General features: G+C 42.6%; 2 protein-coding genes across 3 annotated transcripts; one reads left to right on the top strand and one right to left on the bottom strand.

Moving 5' to 3' along the window:
* On the bottom strand, window positions 1-4,090 carry vgll4l (vestigial like 4 like). Its single transcript, XM_062380226.1, has 5 exons — window positions 3,844-4,090; window positions 1,952-2,075; window positions 1,599-1,839; window positions 929-1,010; window positions 1-795 (listed from the first exon to the last, which is right to left on the bottom strand). Exons 1-5 carry the CDS (start codon window positions 3,953-3,955, stop codon window positions 494-496), a joined length of 861 nt encoding a protein of 286 aa, XP_062236210.1. The 5' UTR covers window positions 3,956-4,090; the 3' UTR covers window positions 1-493.
* A 5,329-nt stretch (window positions 4,091-9,419) lies between these two features.
* syn1 (synapsin I) lies at window positions 9,420-18,035 on the top strand. Of its 2 annotated transcripts, none has more exons than XM_062385029.1 (14): window positions 9,420-9,713; window positions 9,958-10,462; window positions 11,293-11,350; window positions 12,510-12,601; window positions 12,695-12,851; window positions 12,938-13,027; window positions 13,548-13,610; window positions 13,705-13,847; window positions 13,973-14,047; window positions 14,129-14,231; window positions 14,323-14,472; window positions 14,996-15,065; window positions 15,154-15,679; window positions 16,580-18,035. In XM_062385029.1, exons 2-14 carry the CDS (start codon window positions 10,101-10,103, stop codon window positions 16,713-16,715), a joined length of 2,025 nt encoding a protein of 674 aa, XP_062241013.1. In that variant the 5' UTR covers window positions 9,420-9,713; window positions 9,958-10,100; the 3' UTR covers window positions 16,716-18,035. The 2 variants fall into 2 exon arrangements, with proteins under 2 accessions (XP_062241013.1, XP_062241014.1); XM_062385030.1 differs by having other exon boundaries at window positions 9,421-9,713; window positions 16,618-18,035.
* The last annotated feature ends 779 nt before the right edge of the window (window positions 18,036-18,814 follow it).

Here is an 18,814-nt window from a genome sequence, read left to right on the forward strand (position 1 = left end):
TATTTTTGAGATTTTTATTGTTTACGGTCTTTTAAAAAGTCTTTGCTTTATGTACAGCTTACAATCATGAAATTATACGGCAGATAGGTCATTGAAGCATTAGTCATTCAGACTATAAGGAGCCCACGTGTATCAGAATATAAATATAATACAATGAAACTGTGGCATTTAAACAATGACACAAAGAAATGTAAAGGATTAATTGGCTGATTTTTCAATCACCCCACATCACCATCTAAAGTATCTCAGGTATTGAGACGCTATCGACAAGCAGAGGATCAAAATGTAACAAAACAAAAAGGCTTCATGCTACATCTGTCAGAGTGTCTTAAGCATTTGGACACACAGGCCCAAGGTTGCACTAGCGCCCCTGCATCTGTTAGCCTGCCCTCTCTAGACTAGCTCGGGCTTTTCCATCGCTCGAGAAGCAGAGCTGCACGCAGTGAAATGTTGAAAGTCCACTTTCCTCCCGGTGTCATGGGTCATATTTGCTCTAGTTGACGGACCAGCGGCTGGAGGTTGGCGATGAGCTGCTGGCCGACTCTTTGCGGGACTGATTGGGGCTGTGGCTGTGGGCTGGGGAGTGGGTGACACTCGGACTGCTGGGAGGTGTGGAGGAGCAGGAGGAAGACTTGGATTTGATCTGCAGCCACTTGTCTCCCAAGGCCTTGGCGAAGTGGTCGTCCACGGACACGCTGATGGAGAGCTGCTGGGAGCGGGCCTTCTGGTAGTTCATGCCCAGGCTCCTCTGGAAATGCTCCTCGACCACGTGATCGTAGCTGCTCTTGGAAGCACCTGGAGGAGAGAGGATAAACGACAGAGCGTCAAACACACGCCTCAGTGAGTCAGTGAAAGTGAGCGGATGTGTGTGACGATGAGGGAGTGACCGTCTGGAGCAGGAGCTCTTTCGAAAGGGCGTGAGACTGACCTGATGTGTGGCTCCTGTGGACCTCAGATCTGCCGGAGGGGTTTCTTAATGAAGACACACAAGTGATCACAGAGGGACGCATCTGATAAGACAAATAAAAGAGATGGGTTATTAATCAAATTTTGTTCTAATCATAGGAAAACAATAAGCTTTCTTTTTTCTTTTTTTTCATCCAACAAACTTAGCTTGCTAAACCTGACTGTGCACGTTCAGGAAAAACAACACACCGAGTTCAGTTTGAAAACGAATGGGAAAATGAATTTTAAAAAAACCAATTCAACTGGTTGGTTTTGGCCATGAGGGTGAGATCACTCCCAGTGTGGCGGCATAAACAGGTCAAAGAGGAGCTGTCTGTTTGGTCTTGTTGATGACATTCCTCCCTCCATTGCTCACATTTTCTCCCTGAATCCGGCTGGATAGCATAGCTCGGACAAGCTGAGGCCTGCGCGCCTTCCACTTGCAAAGGGGAATGACTGTGGAGTTATGGATTCACTGACTGCAGATTGGGGAGATGTACCACTGCTGTGGGTAGCCTGCAGCTACACAAAGGGTCATACAGTAAAACCCACTCTTCACAGGGCCCTGACAGACCAAGCATCCTTTTTCCCTTAGAAATATCACACGGCTGTTTTGAGGACACAAGCAGACACAGATTTTCCCGATGAATTACCTGGATTTGAGTGGCGGTGCTGCTTGGAGACTTCTCCTCTGTGTTTTCTGGGTCTTTTCTTGGTTTCTTGATGAGGGCGAGAGGCTCGTCCATGATGGGGGCGTAGTACATGTGGGCGGGCAGGGGGCTGGGCGTCGGACTCCAGGTGGATGTGGGGCTCTGTGGGCTGTTAAACACGGCCGGTGCTGGCGCGGTTCTCTGGGCCACTTTGCCACTGTTTCTGCTGAGCACTCTCTCCCGCCTGGAAAAGTAGATCATCAGAGAAAGGTCACATCTCATTCACAGGAATTGTTTCTGATCAGCATTATTTCTCAGTATTGAAATATGATCAGAAATAAGCCACATTCACCGACCTTTCCTCCAGTGTGAGACCTCTCTCATGGCTGCGCTTGCGTTTGACTGGATACACTGTTGGGCCTCGAACCCGGTCATTCGCCATGTGTCTGTACCTGTCTTCACTTCTAAGGTGGGGCTGACCTGATAAACAAAAGGAGAGTGCAGGATTAGAATAAGATACATACAAACACAACCATTACCACAGGTAGAACAATTTAATACTTTCATCTTTTTTTTTTAAATCAGTCGTTTACTGGCACTGATGAATTTACTACATTGATGACGGTGTGTGACACTCAGGGATGAGTAACTGCTTGTTGTGACAGGACATCAACTTGCATGACTGCTTTTCATGGGAAAATATTTTTGTCACCGTTAATTGTAAACTCCGTTAAGCTGTAGAACTCGATTTACCTGATCAGTGAAGGTTACAAAGCAGCACAGCTGATTCACTGCTAACGGTAAACATTGTTTTTCTGCATAATGTTGGCATTCAGCCCTATCACATGGACGAATGGGCACAGCAGGAACGTATTGTTATCATGAGATGCAGCACATCTAATGGCTTTAGGCTCACAGATTGACCTTGATTTGGGCGGCACCCGTCTGTGAAAGGTCCATCGAGGTGAACACACAAAGACACACTGTGGATTCTTCCAAGTGCACAAGTTGAAACACATCGAAAAAGAAGCTGGTGATGTCAGCGATGGGCTGAATGAGTGACAATCTAGGCCACAAAGTTGGTCTCACAAGCACTGTTTCTTTTTATACAAATGTTGGTCTTTCACCTTCTACGCACAACAATGGGAATTACCCAAACCAGTTGTGGCCTCTGCCTCACATCAACACACACACACATGTTCAAAACAGTCGTGCATACAGTCCAAACACTGAGCACTGTCTGGAGATGTAGAGGCATCAGCATCGTTTGACTGTATGCTCAGTTCACACCTGAGAATCCACATCGATTTGAGGAGTCATTTAAATTCAAATCGTCCATTCAATGCTGGATTAACATCTTCTCACACCGACACCTCCCACTTTAGAGAGCTGAAACAGTGGGTGATCAGCTGTGAATTATAATACAAAGGAAAAAGTTGTCAACAGTGTCTTTAGCTGCTCGCTCCAATACCCATTTCCTTACAGCAGTTCAACACCTGTGTGCTGCTCCTTCACACAGGGTGCCACTGAGGAGGAGGAGGGGGGGGTGTTCTAACCACACCTATGCTGATTTTCTAATGCCTCAGGCGTAGATATTTCTTCCTTATTAGCAGTGTGCATACGCAGCCTGACCTTCTGCTTTGTTGCGTTTAGTCTTATTTTACAAGACATGGAACAGAAACACAGCCTGGTAATAAGACACAACATAATTTATAGGATCACAATTTAGTCCTGAATGAGTATTTATGTCTAGAGAGGCCTAATGCTTAGTTGATGTCCTCATATATACTTATCTTTTCTTTATGACGAAGCTGAATATATTCAGGATTGTTATATTTTAAAAGATGAACATTATTGTTTAAGTATGTTTTCTATAACAGTCACCTGATCATATGAATTTCTAACTGTATAATCATAGATATCGTAGAACAAAAGGAGATGTCACTAAAAAGAACACCAATATTTTAATCAGAATTTGAACTGGCTTTTTTGTCAAAGTGTGTTTACACATTCAAGTGTAATTACTCCACTTTTTCGAGTGTACTTACATAGAAGTAGACAAGCACAAACTTAAAATTGCAAGGATGGTACGAAAATACCTACATTACTCATATATATCACTAACAATCAAATGTGAGATATATTAATAGTAGGGATTCAATCCCACACTGATCTACAGAACAAGTACAAGTATCCACAGTAATAAAGCAAAATAAGACAATAAAAGAAAAGTCATTATTGGACTTACCCTCTAAAATGTAGACCTTAAAGCCACTGCTCATCCGAGTGATGTAGTGGAAATTCGCCACGGCCATGATTCCTGGTCTTTGTCTTGAGTCTTTGGAGCCAAACACACACATACACGCCTTGGCTGCTGCTGGGACACAATGCGCTTCACTAATGGATTGTATTGGAAAGGTAATGGGAGGCTGGCTCTGAGCGCCGCCAGGTAAAGTCTCAGGTGAGTGCAGATAGGTGGAGTGGCTTCCCTATGACCGCCCCCCATCGGTTCAGATTGGCTGAATGCAGGGAGGCGGTCCCAGTAATCCCTCTGTGTTGTTGTTGACCTGCAAAATGGAATGTGCTTCTCAGGTACAGGTAGGCCTGTGTGTGTGTGTGTGTCTGTGTAGTGGGGTCAGATAATTCAATGTGTGATTGTGGAAGCTTTTGCTTTAATCAATATCTTATTCTGTTGTAGATATGATAAAAAACATACAGATCATGTCATTTCACACAGTTTGTATGCTGTTTTGAAGGGTTCATTTAGCTTCCCTCCATGCTCTCAGCACCTGTCCCCCTACTCTCCCCTCTCCTCCCCTCCTCTCCCTCCTGAGCGTGCAATCTCACCAAACTGCATTTTTTCGAGCTGCTTAGCCCACCAGAGCTCCAGTCATTCCTCTGACCTGCCCGTACACGCACGCAGCTGCACTGTGCAGCCTGCCTCTCCAGTAATCCAAGGGCTTTTGTTGATGGCCAGACAAAGACTCCTAAGTCCTGAAAGACGCGGCTGCCATGAGAACAATCTCTCCTGAGCATACCGAGGAGTCTGTCCTCAGAGGCCGCAGATTCAGGTCCTCTGTGACACTGGCACTGCTGGAAATGTCAGGGAGAGTTTTCAGATACACTGGCACAGTGGGAATCAAGAGAAATGATCCCCTGTGCTGCTTTAAAGTCACCAGCTGGTTTAAACACCTTTTTTTAAATGTTATTGTATGAAAGTTTTCAGTAATTATGGCATAGGCTCTCATTTACCCTGACTATTTCTATATTTTTATAATTCACCCATTTTATCTTGGTATTTTCTCTGTTCATGTTCCATTGTATCATTCTCATTGTTTTTTCATTGTAACAATCTTCAGAAAAGTGTTGTATGACTTAATCAATTTAGATAATTATAACTTAATATATAATATACTGAACTAACTTTACTCAACATTTTCAGAGATGTTAAGCTTAGTGTGAAGTTTTTTTTATTGAGCTCTATACTGGCATGTAAGTTGTACTTGATATTACAGCAGTAACATTTACTTAAAAAGTACTTGTTATGAGGATGTCATCAAGTAAATCATACAGGTTATTTATGTCAGTGTAACAGAAGACTACTTTACTGTACATACTGGTTACATACTTGGCATGTATTGGATGTATACTGGTTATTTTGGGTCGAAACACAGTTTATTATTTGCCTGTTTCCGTCCATGTAATACTGACTGACCAACACTAAAGCTTATTGTCCTGACAGGGGGAAGGATACTGTTTTACAAACAGTTTCACATATAAAGGTAATATTGGAAATGTGATCATATTATTTTGGCTGAGTTCAAGCTCAACACTGCCCCCCTAAGCACTTCACCGTAATTGCAATGCTTCAATTCCTACAATGCACTGTGGCCTACTACTGTATACCGTGTGTGGATACAAGAAAGCAAGGGTAAAAAAAGGAATGCTTAATATATACTTCTCTGAATAAACAGGTTTTCTCACTGACAGATTCCATTCATTGTCGACATTCTGAAAGGTCTGTGATTCTGGGAATGTTTCCGACCACGATTTTCTAGTTCTGTAACATTTTACTGTACACAATTTGTCGACACGTCACACCACCAAGGACGGAGTCACTCTGGTTACTTTGTTAACTATTACTATGCTAAAAAATATATTTTCAAATCACGTAAGAAACACACATGATTGTGATTTCACTGAAACATTTTGAATTTTGAATAACCAACATTTTATATAATTTTTAATATTAGTACATTTTTAATATTACTATTCAACTGGTGAATTTGTTTTCAACAGAGTGAATAGCACTGTTCACTATCCAAGTCTACAACCGATTGGCTTAACTCCCATTTTATATAAGAAAGTGTATATTGGTGGTATCTCTGTAGAAGAAGACATGTATATACTGCCACCATGATTACGTCATGTGAACTGAGTATTCAGTTATATCCAGTTAGAAAAAATAACCAAAGATGAATATCACCTTTATTACTATAACCTCGTTGTATCTATACTGCATGAATAATAAGATCCCATCAGCTGGATTGTTAAATCATAAATCAAATTTTATTTAAATGTGAAGAATCTGGCCCTTTAAAAAGGTCATGTAATATATTATTTGTCTCATAAACATTGTTTAATTTTACATATATGTACATACACACACTTTTGATACTTATTAACAGACATATAGTTTCCCTTGTATAAACGAACTTAGACTGGTTTAAATCATATTAAATATCGACATCAACCGTTAAGAGAGAGAGAGAGAGAGAGAGATAAAGAGAGGGTCCTCATTCTCACCTACTTTCTCACCCTCTTTTAAAGGGGTGTTTCAGGGTTTAGACTTGGTCTTAGGGTTAGAATTACGTTTAGGTGAGCCAATGAGTCTCCTCTCTAGATGTACAAATGTATGTGTATGACTTCCTCCTCTGCTCTGAATATGTGCTCTAACAACCTATCTGTCCTCTTATAGTCTCTGTTAATCTCAGTTTGTGTTTTTTACTTAATGAATGAATGGCCTCATGTTTATTCCTGTTCCAACTAAATCTAGTCAACAGGGTTTTATTCAGGTTTAGCATGTGACGGAAATCACTTATGGGGGTGATGTCACAGAAAGGGGCGGGGAAAGTGTCAATCAGAAGCTCCCCCCTTGGAATTGTCAAGGTCAATGACATAAGGTTGTGTTGTTAGGATATAAATCTGTTTTAAATAAGATAATGATCCTAATTGTTATCAAATTATGTTAGTGATGATTCAAGCAACAAAATGTGTATTAAGTTGTTTTAAAATGTGTTTTAAATCATTTAAGTTCTCTTAATTGCCTACAAGTGTCCCATGTATTGTACATCCCTAACACCAAGAGTGGGACATTTCTAGGTATTTTGCCTCACTGATAAGTGCCTACAAGTGTCTGGCTCATTCTGATTGGTCAGGACATTTCTAGGCATTTTTGCTATAATGTTAAGTGCCTACAAGTGTCCGGCTCATTCTGATTGGTCGGGACATTTCTAGGCATTTTGCTACTATGATAAGTCCCTAGAAGTGTCCCAAGTATTGTATTTTCCTAACACCAAGAGTGGGACATTTCTAGACATTTTGCCTCAATGATAAGTGCCTAGAAGTGTCCGGCTCATTCTGATTGGGCAGGACATTTCTAGACATTTTGATAAGCGCCTACAAGTGTCCGGCTCATTCTGGTGAAATTAATTTAGTTACTTACACTGATGTTCTGGTTAGTTAACTAGCAAATGATCAGTTTGCTCTCTAGGACAAAGATGATCCTAAAAGCACAGACGGGTCTGTCCTTTGTTCTGGGGCCATTTTGGAGAAGACAACGGGCTGGTCGATGATGATGGTCTCTCACTCTTCACTGAGTTTCCCCAATAGAATGGCGGATTAATAATGAATAAACTGTTTCTGATATGTTGGTGTAATACAGATGTAGTAGAACGTTTTAAATGGATATTATAGTTTCATTATTTGATGGTTCTTTATATTAAAATGACTTTTATATGTTAATATGACTTTATAACAATATGCATTTTTTCTTATTCAGTTTTTCATAATGCTTTTTAGACATTTGTAATATTGGCATGTATACATCACTGCGCTTGAGGCTTTTTAAAAACTTAATTCTAGTGTCCCACATTACAAAGTGTCCTGTCCCAGATCATCAAATTAAGGCATAATTGTCTTTTTTTTGGCACAAAGAACCCTTAAAGCTCTGTCATGTTTCCTCTGAGTATGAAATCTTCATATTTCTTCTGGTGTGGTGAGGAAACACCTTAAGGATTACAGACGTATAAAAGGTTGATCTACTCTGTAAACATATTATAAGCCGTAGAAGTCAAAATTGCAAAAAAGAGACTTCGGGGTTTTAATCGATTCCTCTTTATTTGCCTCTGGGTTGTGATTCTTAGTGTTATGTATCGATGCTGACCCTTTTCCCGCCTCAGGTGTTCAGGTGTTTATCCAAGAATATTATGCACAACAGGGTTGAATATACGTTTCCTATTAAAAATATGTTGTGACTGCATGCTACAAAGATTTTAAAATGAGGCATATGGAAGAATCTGTATGAGTCTTAACAAAACATCTTACCAAAAGTGTTGGAGGAAAAAGTGAGAATTCTTACAGGACCAAAAATACTTTGAATACTATGAGCTTTTTTCATGTGATTGATAATAGCAACACTGATCTGTTCAGATATGTGTGTGTGTCCATTATGAAAACAGCCCAGTTACTATCAGTGTGTTTCCGGTGGGGGAGCCTGAGCCCCTCAGGGGGTCCATGTTGATCTGTGTCTCTGCAGGGTCGTACATCACCAGCAGATGGCGTAGCCCGCACAGTGTGTATTGATTGGAAGGATCACCGCTGGGAGACAGAGTGTGTAGCACTGCGGAATTATTGAACACAACGGGGGTGCAGCATCACATCCACACTCATGAGCACCCTGAGGTGTCCACAGCACGCTAATGTCTGACAGGGAGCAGCGCCTCTGTCGCCCTTCTCTCATCAGAACCACCTCACATCCTCAGATCCGCACACGGAGCGGCGTCAAGCCAGAGACACACACTGAGCTCCACAGGAAGTCAGCACCGTGTCCTCAGATGGCCTGTATCACAATAACAGTGGCAGGCCATCTGAGGTCTTGGAGATACTTCGAGTCAGGGCTGGAGCTTGTTTTAATTTCAGGTGATCATTTTAAAATTATATTTTAAATGAATAATTAATGCAGTAGAAAAAATAAAACAATCTTCAACCATTACCAAGATTACGGATTTAAATATATTTTCTTCTGCCAAACATGTACAGAAACTGAATAATCAATTTGAAATGGTTTATAAAAGAGACAAAAGCCACCAATATGCATATTATAGAAACTGGTTCCGGCAATTTGTAAATGTAACTTTCCATCTGAAAAAGCTAAATGAGGATAGAATAGGGGGTCAGACTCAAGTGCTCTGTGTTAATAATGACAGTATGTGCATATTGATATGGATAATAATATTAACTTTATTTACATAGCTCGTTTTATAACAGTGTTGCACTGTAGAGATAATAAGAATAAACAATGGAACATGAGCCGAGAAAATAGAGGAATACAATGGATCTATATTATGAGTCGATAAATATGCTTGTTCTGTGTAAATAAGAGACAAAACAATGCTTTTACCAATACCAATACAATTGAACTACAACTACTACTACAAATACTCTTAACAACAACAATAATAACAACAACAATAGTAATATTTATAATCAAATAAGCTTTTTTGACGTCCTAATTAACGTGTGTTTATTTTGAAAGCACGGCGGGGAAGTGCCGCCTCACTGCTGCGCTGCCTTCACAGTGGAGTGTGATGCGGGCTGCTCTCTTTGAGGAGGACTGGGAGTGACGCAGGGCGGACGGAAAAAACCGGGGCTTGAGGGGAAAGGACAGGGCGGTGATGCATGAGGGAGTGTAGCGTTGATTTCACAAGTTCGAGCCCGATGCACCGCCCGGCTTCCCGCACACAGGCTGCCCGGTGACTGACAGACAGTGATAATCATATTAATACTAAGGAGTCATCAGCTCTTCCTTGGGGAGGATCAGTGAGGATACACTCCCAGGTAGGCGTCAGCATCATGACCACACACACTCGACTACACATTAGGGTTATGCTGCAGGTGGGTTTACAGCTTAATGTCATTGTGTAGAAGGATTATTTCATATCGTTAGTAATGGGGAGTGAATATTCTGTGTGGCTTCCTGTGCGTCTTCGTGCTCAGGCTACGATCAGTCACGATTCCTTACTACAGAGATCTGATTCTACATCTGCTGCAGGTTGATAACATGGGACCTGTTTCTCTGCAGGTGACGCTGCTCCCGCTTTCTGTTCATGGCCAAGTAGCCTCGTCATCCCATTTTCTCTACCCGATCACCCAAGTTGCAGGACCCGTGCAGTGGGAGGATATCTCGGACCCATCCCTCCGTCATTTTAACGAGCCTCCATCATCATGAACTACCTACGCCGTCGACTCTCGGACAGCAATTTCATGTCCAATCTGCCCAATGGCTACATGAGCGATCTCCAGCGGAACGACCCGCCGCAGCAGAGCCCCGCAGTGTCGCCCGGGCCGTCGGAGAGGCGCCAGTCCACCACCGGCACCCCGCAGCCGCAGCCTCAGCAGCCGCAGCAGCCGCAGCCGCAGCAGCAGCAGTCTGCAGGTGCAGGCGCTGGCTTCTTCTCCTCCATATCCAACGCTGTCAAGCAGACCACAGCTGCCGCGGCCGCCACCTTATCCGAGGCGGCGGACCGGGCAGGGGTCTCCAGCAGCGCCAAGATCCTCCTGGTCATCGATGACCAGCAGACCGACTGGTAAGAGCAGCGTGCGGGCGCCATCGTCTAGACAGGGATGTGTGCCAGTGGCCCTAACGTGCAGAAGGTCATATGACTCACCCTTGTGCCGTGGGACACATCACGTGTAGCATCTCCATGACCACATCACAAACACCTATCTGTGCGCCTCCTGTGCCATGGCTCAGGCGCAACACACAGTGAAGGCAGAGAAGCCATTTTCATTCGACGATCAGCTTGTGACGAATTACCTCCTGCACCCTGCCATTAATGCTTAAATTATGGCACTGCACTAGGCCACCATGATGATGATGCAGGTATTCTCAGCTCAAGGGCAAATTCTACAGGAGAACATGCAATTAGTTGAGCCTCTTCACCTCATGCATGCTCATTGCAGCTCTGTGCACAAGTTATAATACACAGCACTGCAGATATGTGCATTATCAACTCTGTCACACCAGGCAGGAGATGTAGATACTTACTCTTAGGGTGCACTAGAATGTAGGGCACAGTCTATGTGTTCTTACATGTACAGTTCATATCCTCATGCTCCATGCAGGTAGGTGATACTGACGTCACACATAGGCTTATTTGGGTGTTATGCACTGCCAGCAGTTCAGTTAACAGCAACAGGATGCCACAAGGTTATATAGTGTCACAGGAAAAGAGGATTTTCTTCCTCTGATGTCAGCTCTTTCCACGCATTTGACGTCACGTCTGTGTTGGCCAGTAATAGCTACAAGGAGTTTTCTTAAAGCCCTGCAAGGCTGGAGAAAATGTCAGCTGTCAAACATGGAAGGAGAAATGTGCAAAGGGTTTATTTAGTTGTGGATTCCGTGTTTCACTTTCAGGGTGAAGATCTTCCGAGGAAGAAAGATCCACGGGGAATTCGACATCAAGGTGGAACAGGTGGGTTTCACATATGGAACTTTTAGTTTAGTTCTATATTGTTTTTCTTTACTCCCTATGCAGGCAAACAACAAACCTTCTGAGCCATGTCACTAGACTGTGATCAACAGTTGGACAAATATTACATCATTCTTTCATATGAAATGAGTGTTTCCTATTTTAGTGCTGTCAAGACCTGGTAACTGAATCCAACATGGTGGATGGTTTTTCCTCATAGATGCAGGCGTTGCCATTGGCATTGCTAAAGGATAAGTTGATTGCATTTATCACTTGTCATTACTCTATTTAAAAGCTTTAGTGGGTGAATCTTCAATACAAAACCTACCACTGGCCACATTATGCATCCTCTCCTTCACTTTGATCCTTTATCATCTTTATTTTCTGCAGCAGTGTCACCGCTAAGTCATTTGGAAAATCATTTGGTTTTAGCGGCACTGATCAACTATTGGCTTGACACTAGTGTAAAATGATTCATGGTTGCTTCGATAGACGTCACAATAAATCATCCAGTACACTGGGAGCGGTTACTATTTCCATAGAGAGCCCTCACAATGACAGATGTCCCAGTTCACTAAAGTCTGAGTATTGCCAGGAGAGGGAACTCATTCCAACACTGACATGCTCCGTCTTGAAATGTGAGAAGCACATATTTTGTCAGATGCCTCTGCAGTCCCTCTGAGGGATTACATGTTTTACTCTAAGGTAAATGAGTATATGTATGTATCCACCCAGCAGCACCTTCAGCGCAGAGGAGACCATGAAATTTGAAAAAAACATTTTCTCTGTTTCATGATTGATCCTGTAGCCTCTTTTCAGGATGAACACACTTCAGATAACAAAGTAAACTCTAAAAATATGATATATGGACATATATAGTTACATCATTTTCAAATGCAATATCGATGCAGTTTCCAATAGGTTTCTACTATTAGATTCTGACATTTATATTGAAAGATATATTATTTGTTGGTTGTGTCATTTGTCGAATTTAAACTTAATTTTTACACGAATTTCAGAAACTTATTTAGTTGCTGCTTTTATGTTCTATTCTATTCTATCAAGTCTGGAAGTAGTAATCCATTGCCCTCCTGCTCTGATGGTGACCACAGTGTATTCTTACGCTACTTGTTGTGGACTGACTTTGCTGTTGTCCTTTCAGGCTGAATTCTCTGAAATCAGCCTGGTGGCGGATTCTACAGGCAGCTACAATGTGGACATCGATGCAATCAGGAACGGACATAAGGTTACTAAGTAAGTAACAGGCGAAAAGTGTTAGAGTATTTGCAGTTGCAGCTATAGGGAGATACCATTGATGATAATAATTGCTGATGTTCTGTGTCTCAGGTCCATCAAGCCAGACTTTGTGCTGATCAGACAGCACGCCTTCAGCATGGACAAGAACGGAGACCATCGTAACATCGTGATTGGCCTGCAGTACGCTGGACTGCCTAGTGTTAACTCTTTGCACTCTGTCTACAATTTCTGTGACAAGCCGTGGGTGGTAAGTATCAGTTAAAGTTTCAATTCATGACAAACGATATTGTTCGACGTATAACGCTGCATCGTGAGCATTTGTTTCCATTTCAGTTTGCTCAGATGTCTAGACTGTGTAAGCAACTAGGCCCAGAGGAGTTCCCACTGATTGAGCAGGTTTACTATCCAAACCACAAGGAAATGGTGAGTTGGTTGCCATCTGCTCCTCCTCCCCCCCCCTTCCACTTGCCCTGATGGGTATGCCTTCATGGTAAACAACCCTTAAAGAGACATACGCAGAGACAGGTCATCCCTCTCCACGGGTCACATGATTGGAGGGGTAATTCACTCTCATGTCAATATTCCATCTCATCCAGCAGCTGAGACCAATCTAATTTCCTGGGGAGTGTCTTGTTGTTGTCGTTCTTGGTAGCGGCTGAGTTTTTGATCATTTGAGTGCCAGCTCAGTGTCAGTGCAGTTAAAGGGAGACTTGCATTGGAGCCGTTGACTCCTCCCCCTGCAGTCAGAGGCTGGCAGCACTGGGCTGGCTTTCAAGCCATCAACATGATTCAGGATTCCTTGCAGTCACAGAGGATGGGTGCTACTGAATATTTAATTGGTCTTTAATTGAAATGGATTCAATATTGTCGTTTTAATCATTTAAATACTACCATAAAAGGAATTTATGAGAAATCTGAACATGTGATAATGCTCCTGTTACAGATCACCTCCCCTCACTTCCCTGTAGTGGTAAAGATGGGCCATGCCCACTCAGGAATGGGAAAGGTAATGCTGGAATGCTCAAGTATTTACTCATTTCACTACGAACGCCATGTGTTTGGGACCAATGAGTGTCATTATGTTTATATCTTGACTCCAGGTGAAAGTAGACAATCAATATGATTTTCAAGATATTGCCAGTGTGGTGGCACTGACCAAGACTTACGCCACATCTGAGCCTTTTATTGATGCAAAGTATGACGTCCGCATCCAGAAGATTGGAAACCATTACAAGGCTTACATGTGAGTGAAATTAGGGTTCTACTATATTTACTCCAACAAATGAGTTTGTAAAAACCTTCACAACGCACTGGTATATATCGTATGAGATGTTAGAACATTAAGTAAACGTATGTTCTTATTAACAGGAGAACGTCTATTTCTGGTAACTGGAAAACCAACACTGGCTCATCTATGCTTGAGCAGGTGGCCATGTCGGACAAGTAAGAGCACATAAATGCAGATGAGATGAAATCATAAGTGATATGTCCCTCTGTAAAATTAGAACTGTTTGATAATCGCAGGTACAGAATGTGGGTGGACTCTTGTGCCGACATCTTCGGAGGGTTGGATATCTGTGCTGTGGAGGCTCTACATGGCAAAGATGGCAAGGACTACATTATAGAGGTACCAGGAGGCAGTATGATGATACCAGGGAAAATGTGTCATGCTCATCTGGTAAATCCATTTAATGCATCATGTTCTTTCTGTTTTTAAGGTTGATGACTGTTCCATGCCACTGATTGGGGACCAGCAGGATGAAGATCGCGTACAGATTGCAGAACTGGTGGTCTCTCAGATGAACCAGACTGTTCCACGCACTTCCAGCTCTTCCACTGTCCGTGCCACTGCAGGCCAACCAGCACAGGTGCTCAGAAACTTCGTATTAAATCAGTGCAGGGAGCGAGCTGACTTGTTTTATACTGATGTCGCAGACAAACAGATTTAAGGATATATGTCCGGGTTAATAAATACATATAATCAAGTGTCATCAGCTTAGAGACTTATGTCATATTTATGGGTAATATAACCAGAAGACATACAACATCATAAAACAGAACAGTAATGGGCCAAGCACCGAGCCATGGGGAACTCCCGGCTCAATATTAGAGAGACATAGTCAGATATTATGCGACAATTGACCAGAGGGGGCAGAAGCAGTCGAGCATCCTATGCTGGCATTATTTAGGACTCCTGCAACATTATAAAAGAATATATTTTATTGCTAGACATACAGCATCATCAGGCAGAGCACACTTTTCTCAGCATATTAAGACAGTTAAGAGAAAAGATTTTATGACATTTTTTTCAAAATGTGATTTTCTGTCTTTTAAAAAAAAAAAAATCCCTTTTTACACTGAGACATATTTACTCTTTCGTGTCATCTTTAGAAACCAGTGTCTCCTCAGCCTGTCTCTCAGCCAAGAGTACCACAGACTCAGCAGCGCCCTTCACCTCAGGGTAAGAACAAATATTTATTTTTGAAAGTGTAGGTATCGATCTTAGGAGAGTACTTGATTGTGATTGCTGCTCCTCTTTTACTGCTTAGGTGGTCCTCAGCAAAGTCCCCCATCTCAGCAACGCCCACAGCCTCAAGGTCAACCACCTGCACAGGCCCAGCAGTCTGTAACCAGCCCTGCTGCAGCTGAACCCGGTGCCCAGGGTAAGGCTCATCAAGGACCTGTAGCACAGCCGAGGCAACAAGGTCAGGGAGCTCCTCCAGGTCAGAGAGCTTCCTCCGGTCAGGGCTCTCCTCAGCGAAGCCAGGGAGGTTCCCCTCAAACTCAGAGGCAACAGTCTGCCTCCCAGCAGAAACCACCTGCAGGAGGCCCTGGCCAGAAACCTGCAGGTGGCCAACCCCAACAGCAGAGGCCTACCCAGCCTGCTAGGCAGCAGTCACAGGGGGGTGCACAGAGGTCTCAAGGTCGCCCTGGAGGACCGACCACCCAGCAGCCTCGACCTGCTGCTCCAGGCCAGGGGGCCCCAGGTGGACGACCTCCACTGCAGCAAAAGCCTCAACCTCCACAGAAACCCAGCCAGGACAACCCGGCTATGGGCGGCTCTCCACAACTAAAGTGAGTAAATGTGTATGATAAATAACTCAGTTTTCTCTCGCTTTTCCTAAAGTGATTGTACAGCGGACCTGGACCGAAGATCCCAGCTTACATTTCGCCTGCACTCAGATACAGTTTGCATGCCACATGGGAAATCTATTCATTCTCTTGATTGACAATAGATCCACGTGGATCTGCATGATGTATCGATTCTTACATTTTTCAATCCGTCAACAGCATTTTCACAAAACAGAACATTTCAGATTGTCTCGACAGACTGTGACAGGTTAGAACAACAACATGAGGACTTTGGTTTGTAGTTGCTCAGAAACATAATGACTCTATTACTTCTGTCACAGTTAACGTTCTTCAACACAGATCTCCATATTCTATATCAATTTTCTCATAGCAGGCATAAACACATACACACTATACATATACTGTGGAATTTAGTTGTTTATCGCCTGATGAATAATGCAACTGCAGCTGTACAGATCTGTGTAGGACTGTATAAATATTTTAAAGGATTGCTTTCATCTGAGTGGTCAATATTCCTGTTGATAGCTTTCATGAATAAATTACAGATAATCCCAATTTTGGATTAAATTTATGAAATGGCATTTTACCCTCTCTTGAAATAGATACTGAACATCAATCATCAATCCCTGATTAAAAAAACAAACATGCATCACTTTGCATCCCGAAAAGTCATTCACTATTCATATCATATCAAAGCTATGTTGAAATGATAAGGTGATACTGAATGACTACAGCAGAGGAATGCGCTTTAAGCTTCTTTTACAGATCCTTTTCTCCCCTGTCTCTCTCTCTGTCTTGCCATGCACCACTCTTTTCATTCCATTGGTTTGCTGCATGACTTTAATAGCCCTCTCCTCTATTGCCGTTTTCCTCTCTTTATAGCAAGTCCCAGTCTCTTACCAATACCTTCAACATTCCAGAAACCCCAGCGCCACGAGCCAGCCTTAGCCAGGACGAGGTGAAGGCCGAAACCATACGCAACCTGCGCAAATCCTTTGCCAGTCTCTTCTCAGACTGAGACGGCATAAGCCCCCACCCCTCCACCCCTCTTCCTTCTGACAGAAAGATGGACAGGCAAATTGAAGGACAGATTCCTTCCCCCCCCCCCAAACCAACAAGGAGCAACAGGAAGTCGCCTCCGATTTATGTATATTGACCCTGATGTGAAAGTGTACACACTCGTCTTAACTGCCGAAAATTGTTCATACATTTTAAAAGGAACACAGAGTAGAATACAGAGTCAATTTGATATCTCAAACATTCCTTGCTTTCGCTTCACGCTTACGTAACTCATTGCATGTCAGACAAACTGTGAGCGTGCGCACACACACACACACACACACACACACACTCAGACACACAGACATGTGCACACACGCACGCACACACACAAAAGTCTGTTTATGCATGAAAACACGCACAAGAATGTGCTAGAAAAACAAGACAATGCTTCTCCCTCTTGCTTGACGCGGCTGTATAGTCCTAGTGATCTTTACTTTTGAATTTAGGTCGAACGACTTAACAACCAAATCAATTAAAGGACTTTACAAAATCTGTTGGGGTGGGGAGGTTAGCTAGATCTCATATCGTAAACTTTATTTTTTCTAAAGAGCTGATTAATAAACTGTTACTATAGCAACATAATAGAATGAGTGTAAGCTCTGAGCTGAGGGCCATTTTGATGTAAAAATATAATCCGTTTATTTCCAAAACAAAACACACAAAATAGAATATGTTATAAAATACAAACATAGGAAGAAAAAAAAATTACTATAATTAATATATAATAAATAATTTATTTATTTAAATGTAATTAAATACTTTTCCTCCAACAAAAATGTAAATGCGACCCCCACTTTTCTGACCCCCTTGCCCCTAATAATGTTTGTACAGTCCCTTTAGCTGAGCTGTCCTGCATAGACTGTCCTGTGTTCGCCAATGCTAGATCTGTAGAGCTGTCGGCTGCTCATGGTTATGTCTTAGCTGCATGTCAAGAGCAATGGTTGCGTTTCCCCACTCCTGACACTGGCGCTTGTAACTGTGTCGTCACAAGTAGTTGAATTGGTTAGTAAAGTAGCCTGTGGTAGTTGTTGTGAGTGTGTTGTTGCTGCCACCCTACAAAGCCTTCCCCTCTTGTTTCCCCCAACTTTCAGCATGCCTTACATGGACAAGAAAGTTAGATCAGATGGAGCTGTCTCAGGGATGTCCAATGGATTGTGACACTTCTGTGTGGGTGAGGGTCTTCCATTACAGATTCATTGTGGCTGTTAACCCATAATGAAGGCGAAAGCATGCATCTTAATGAGGTCGAAGGTTTTTATTGTTTCAAATGTATTTGCACACAGAGTATATTGGAACGTTTTACTTGAATAGAGAGATGCAGACTGATGTGTGAGGTCTATAGATTCCGGTTTACTCATCTGCCGCTTGACAAAGCAACAGCCCACTGTTCCCACACTGGGGTGCTGCTGTGCGTGTGACAGGTGCGGTACGGTAGGACGCGCCATAGGCAGGGTTGGCAGTGGTTCAGGTAGATTTAGTGATTTTAGTGAAGACATTTTAGAGTTTAATTTTCATATTCCCTTGAATTCAAAGCAATGTAACAAGAGAAACAATCCAACTATTGCGTTTATATGATGCACAGTAGGTTAGTAAGGTTGATGTGAAGGTGTAGCAGTCAGTCAGTGCATTGGGATTTTGCACTGAATTGACTCGGACCCTGAATAAGTGTCATGCAGTGCAGCAGAGCTCCTGCTGCCGTGGATGCCCTTCTGTCAGGCCACAATCCAAAGCATATACTCAGCCAAGGAATGTCACATGTTTTTTGCAGCTCATCTATAAATACAATAATGAAAAAATAATGATGCAAACATATAGGAATGTCAAATGTGGGATGCACCTCCGCAGCACATTTAGCACTTCCTGTCACCCATTCTTTGCACTGAAAACCCTTTCTTTGATCATTATTCTGAAAATCTGAGCTGAAAAAATCACCTCAGTTTCCAGGCACTGAAAATGTCTTCCACAAGAAGTGCTTTTCATGCAAATGTTGATGTAGTATGGCAATACCAAGCTTTATAGAGAAGACCCAATAGCCAAACGAATAGAGAAGTCCTG

The sequence above is a fragment of the Platichthys flesus genome, chromosome 3 (genome assembly GCF_949316205.1).
Source record: "Platichthys flesus chromosome 3, fPlaFle2.1, whole genome shotgun sequence".
In the NCBI taxonomy this organism is placed as follows: Eukaryota; Metazoa; Chordata; class Actinopteri; order Pleuronectiformes; family Pleuronectidae; genus Platichthys; species Platichthys flesus.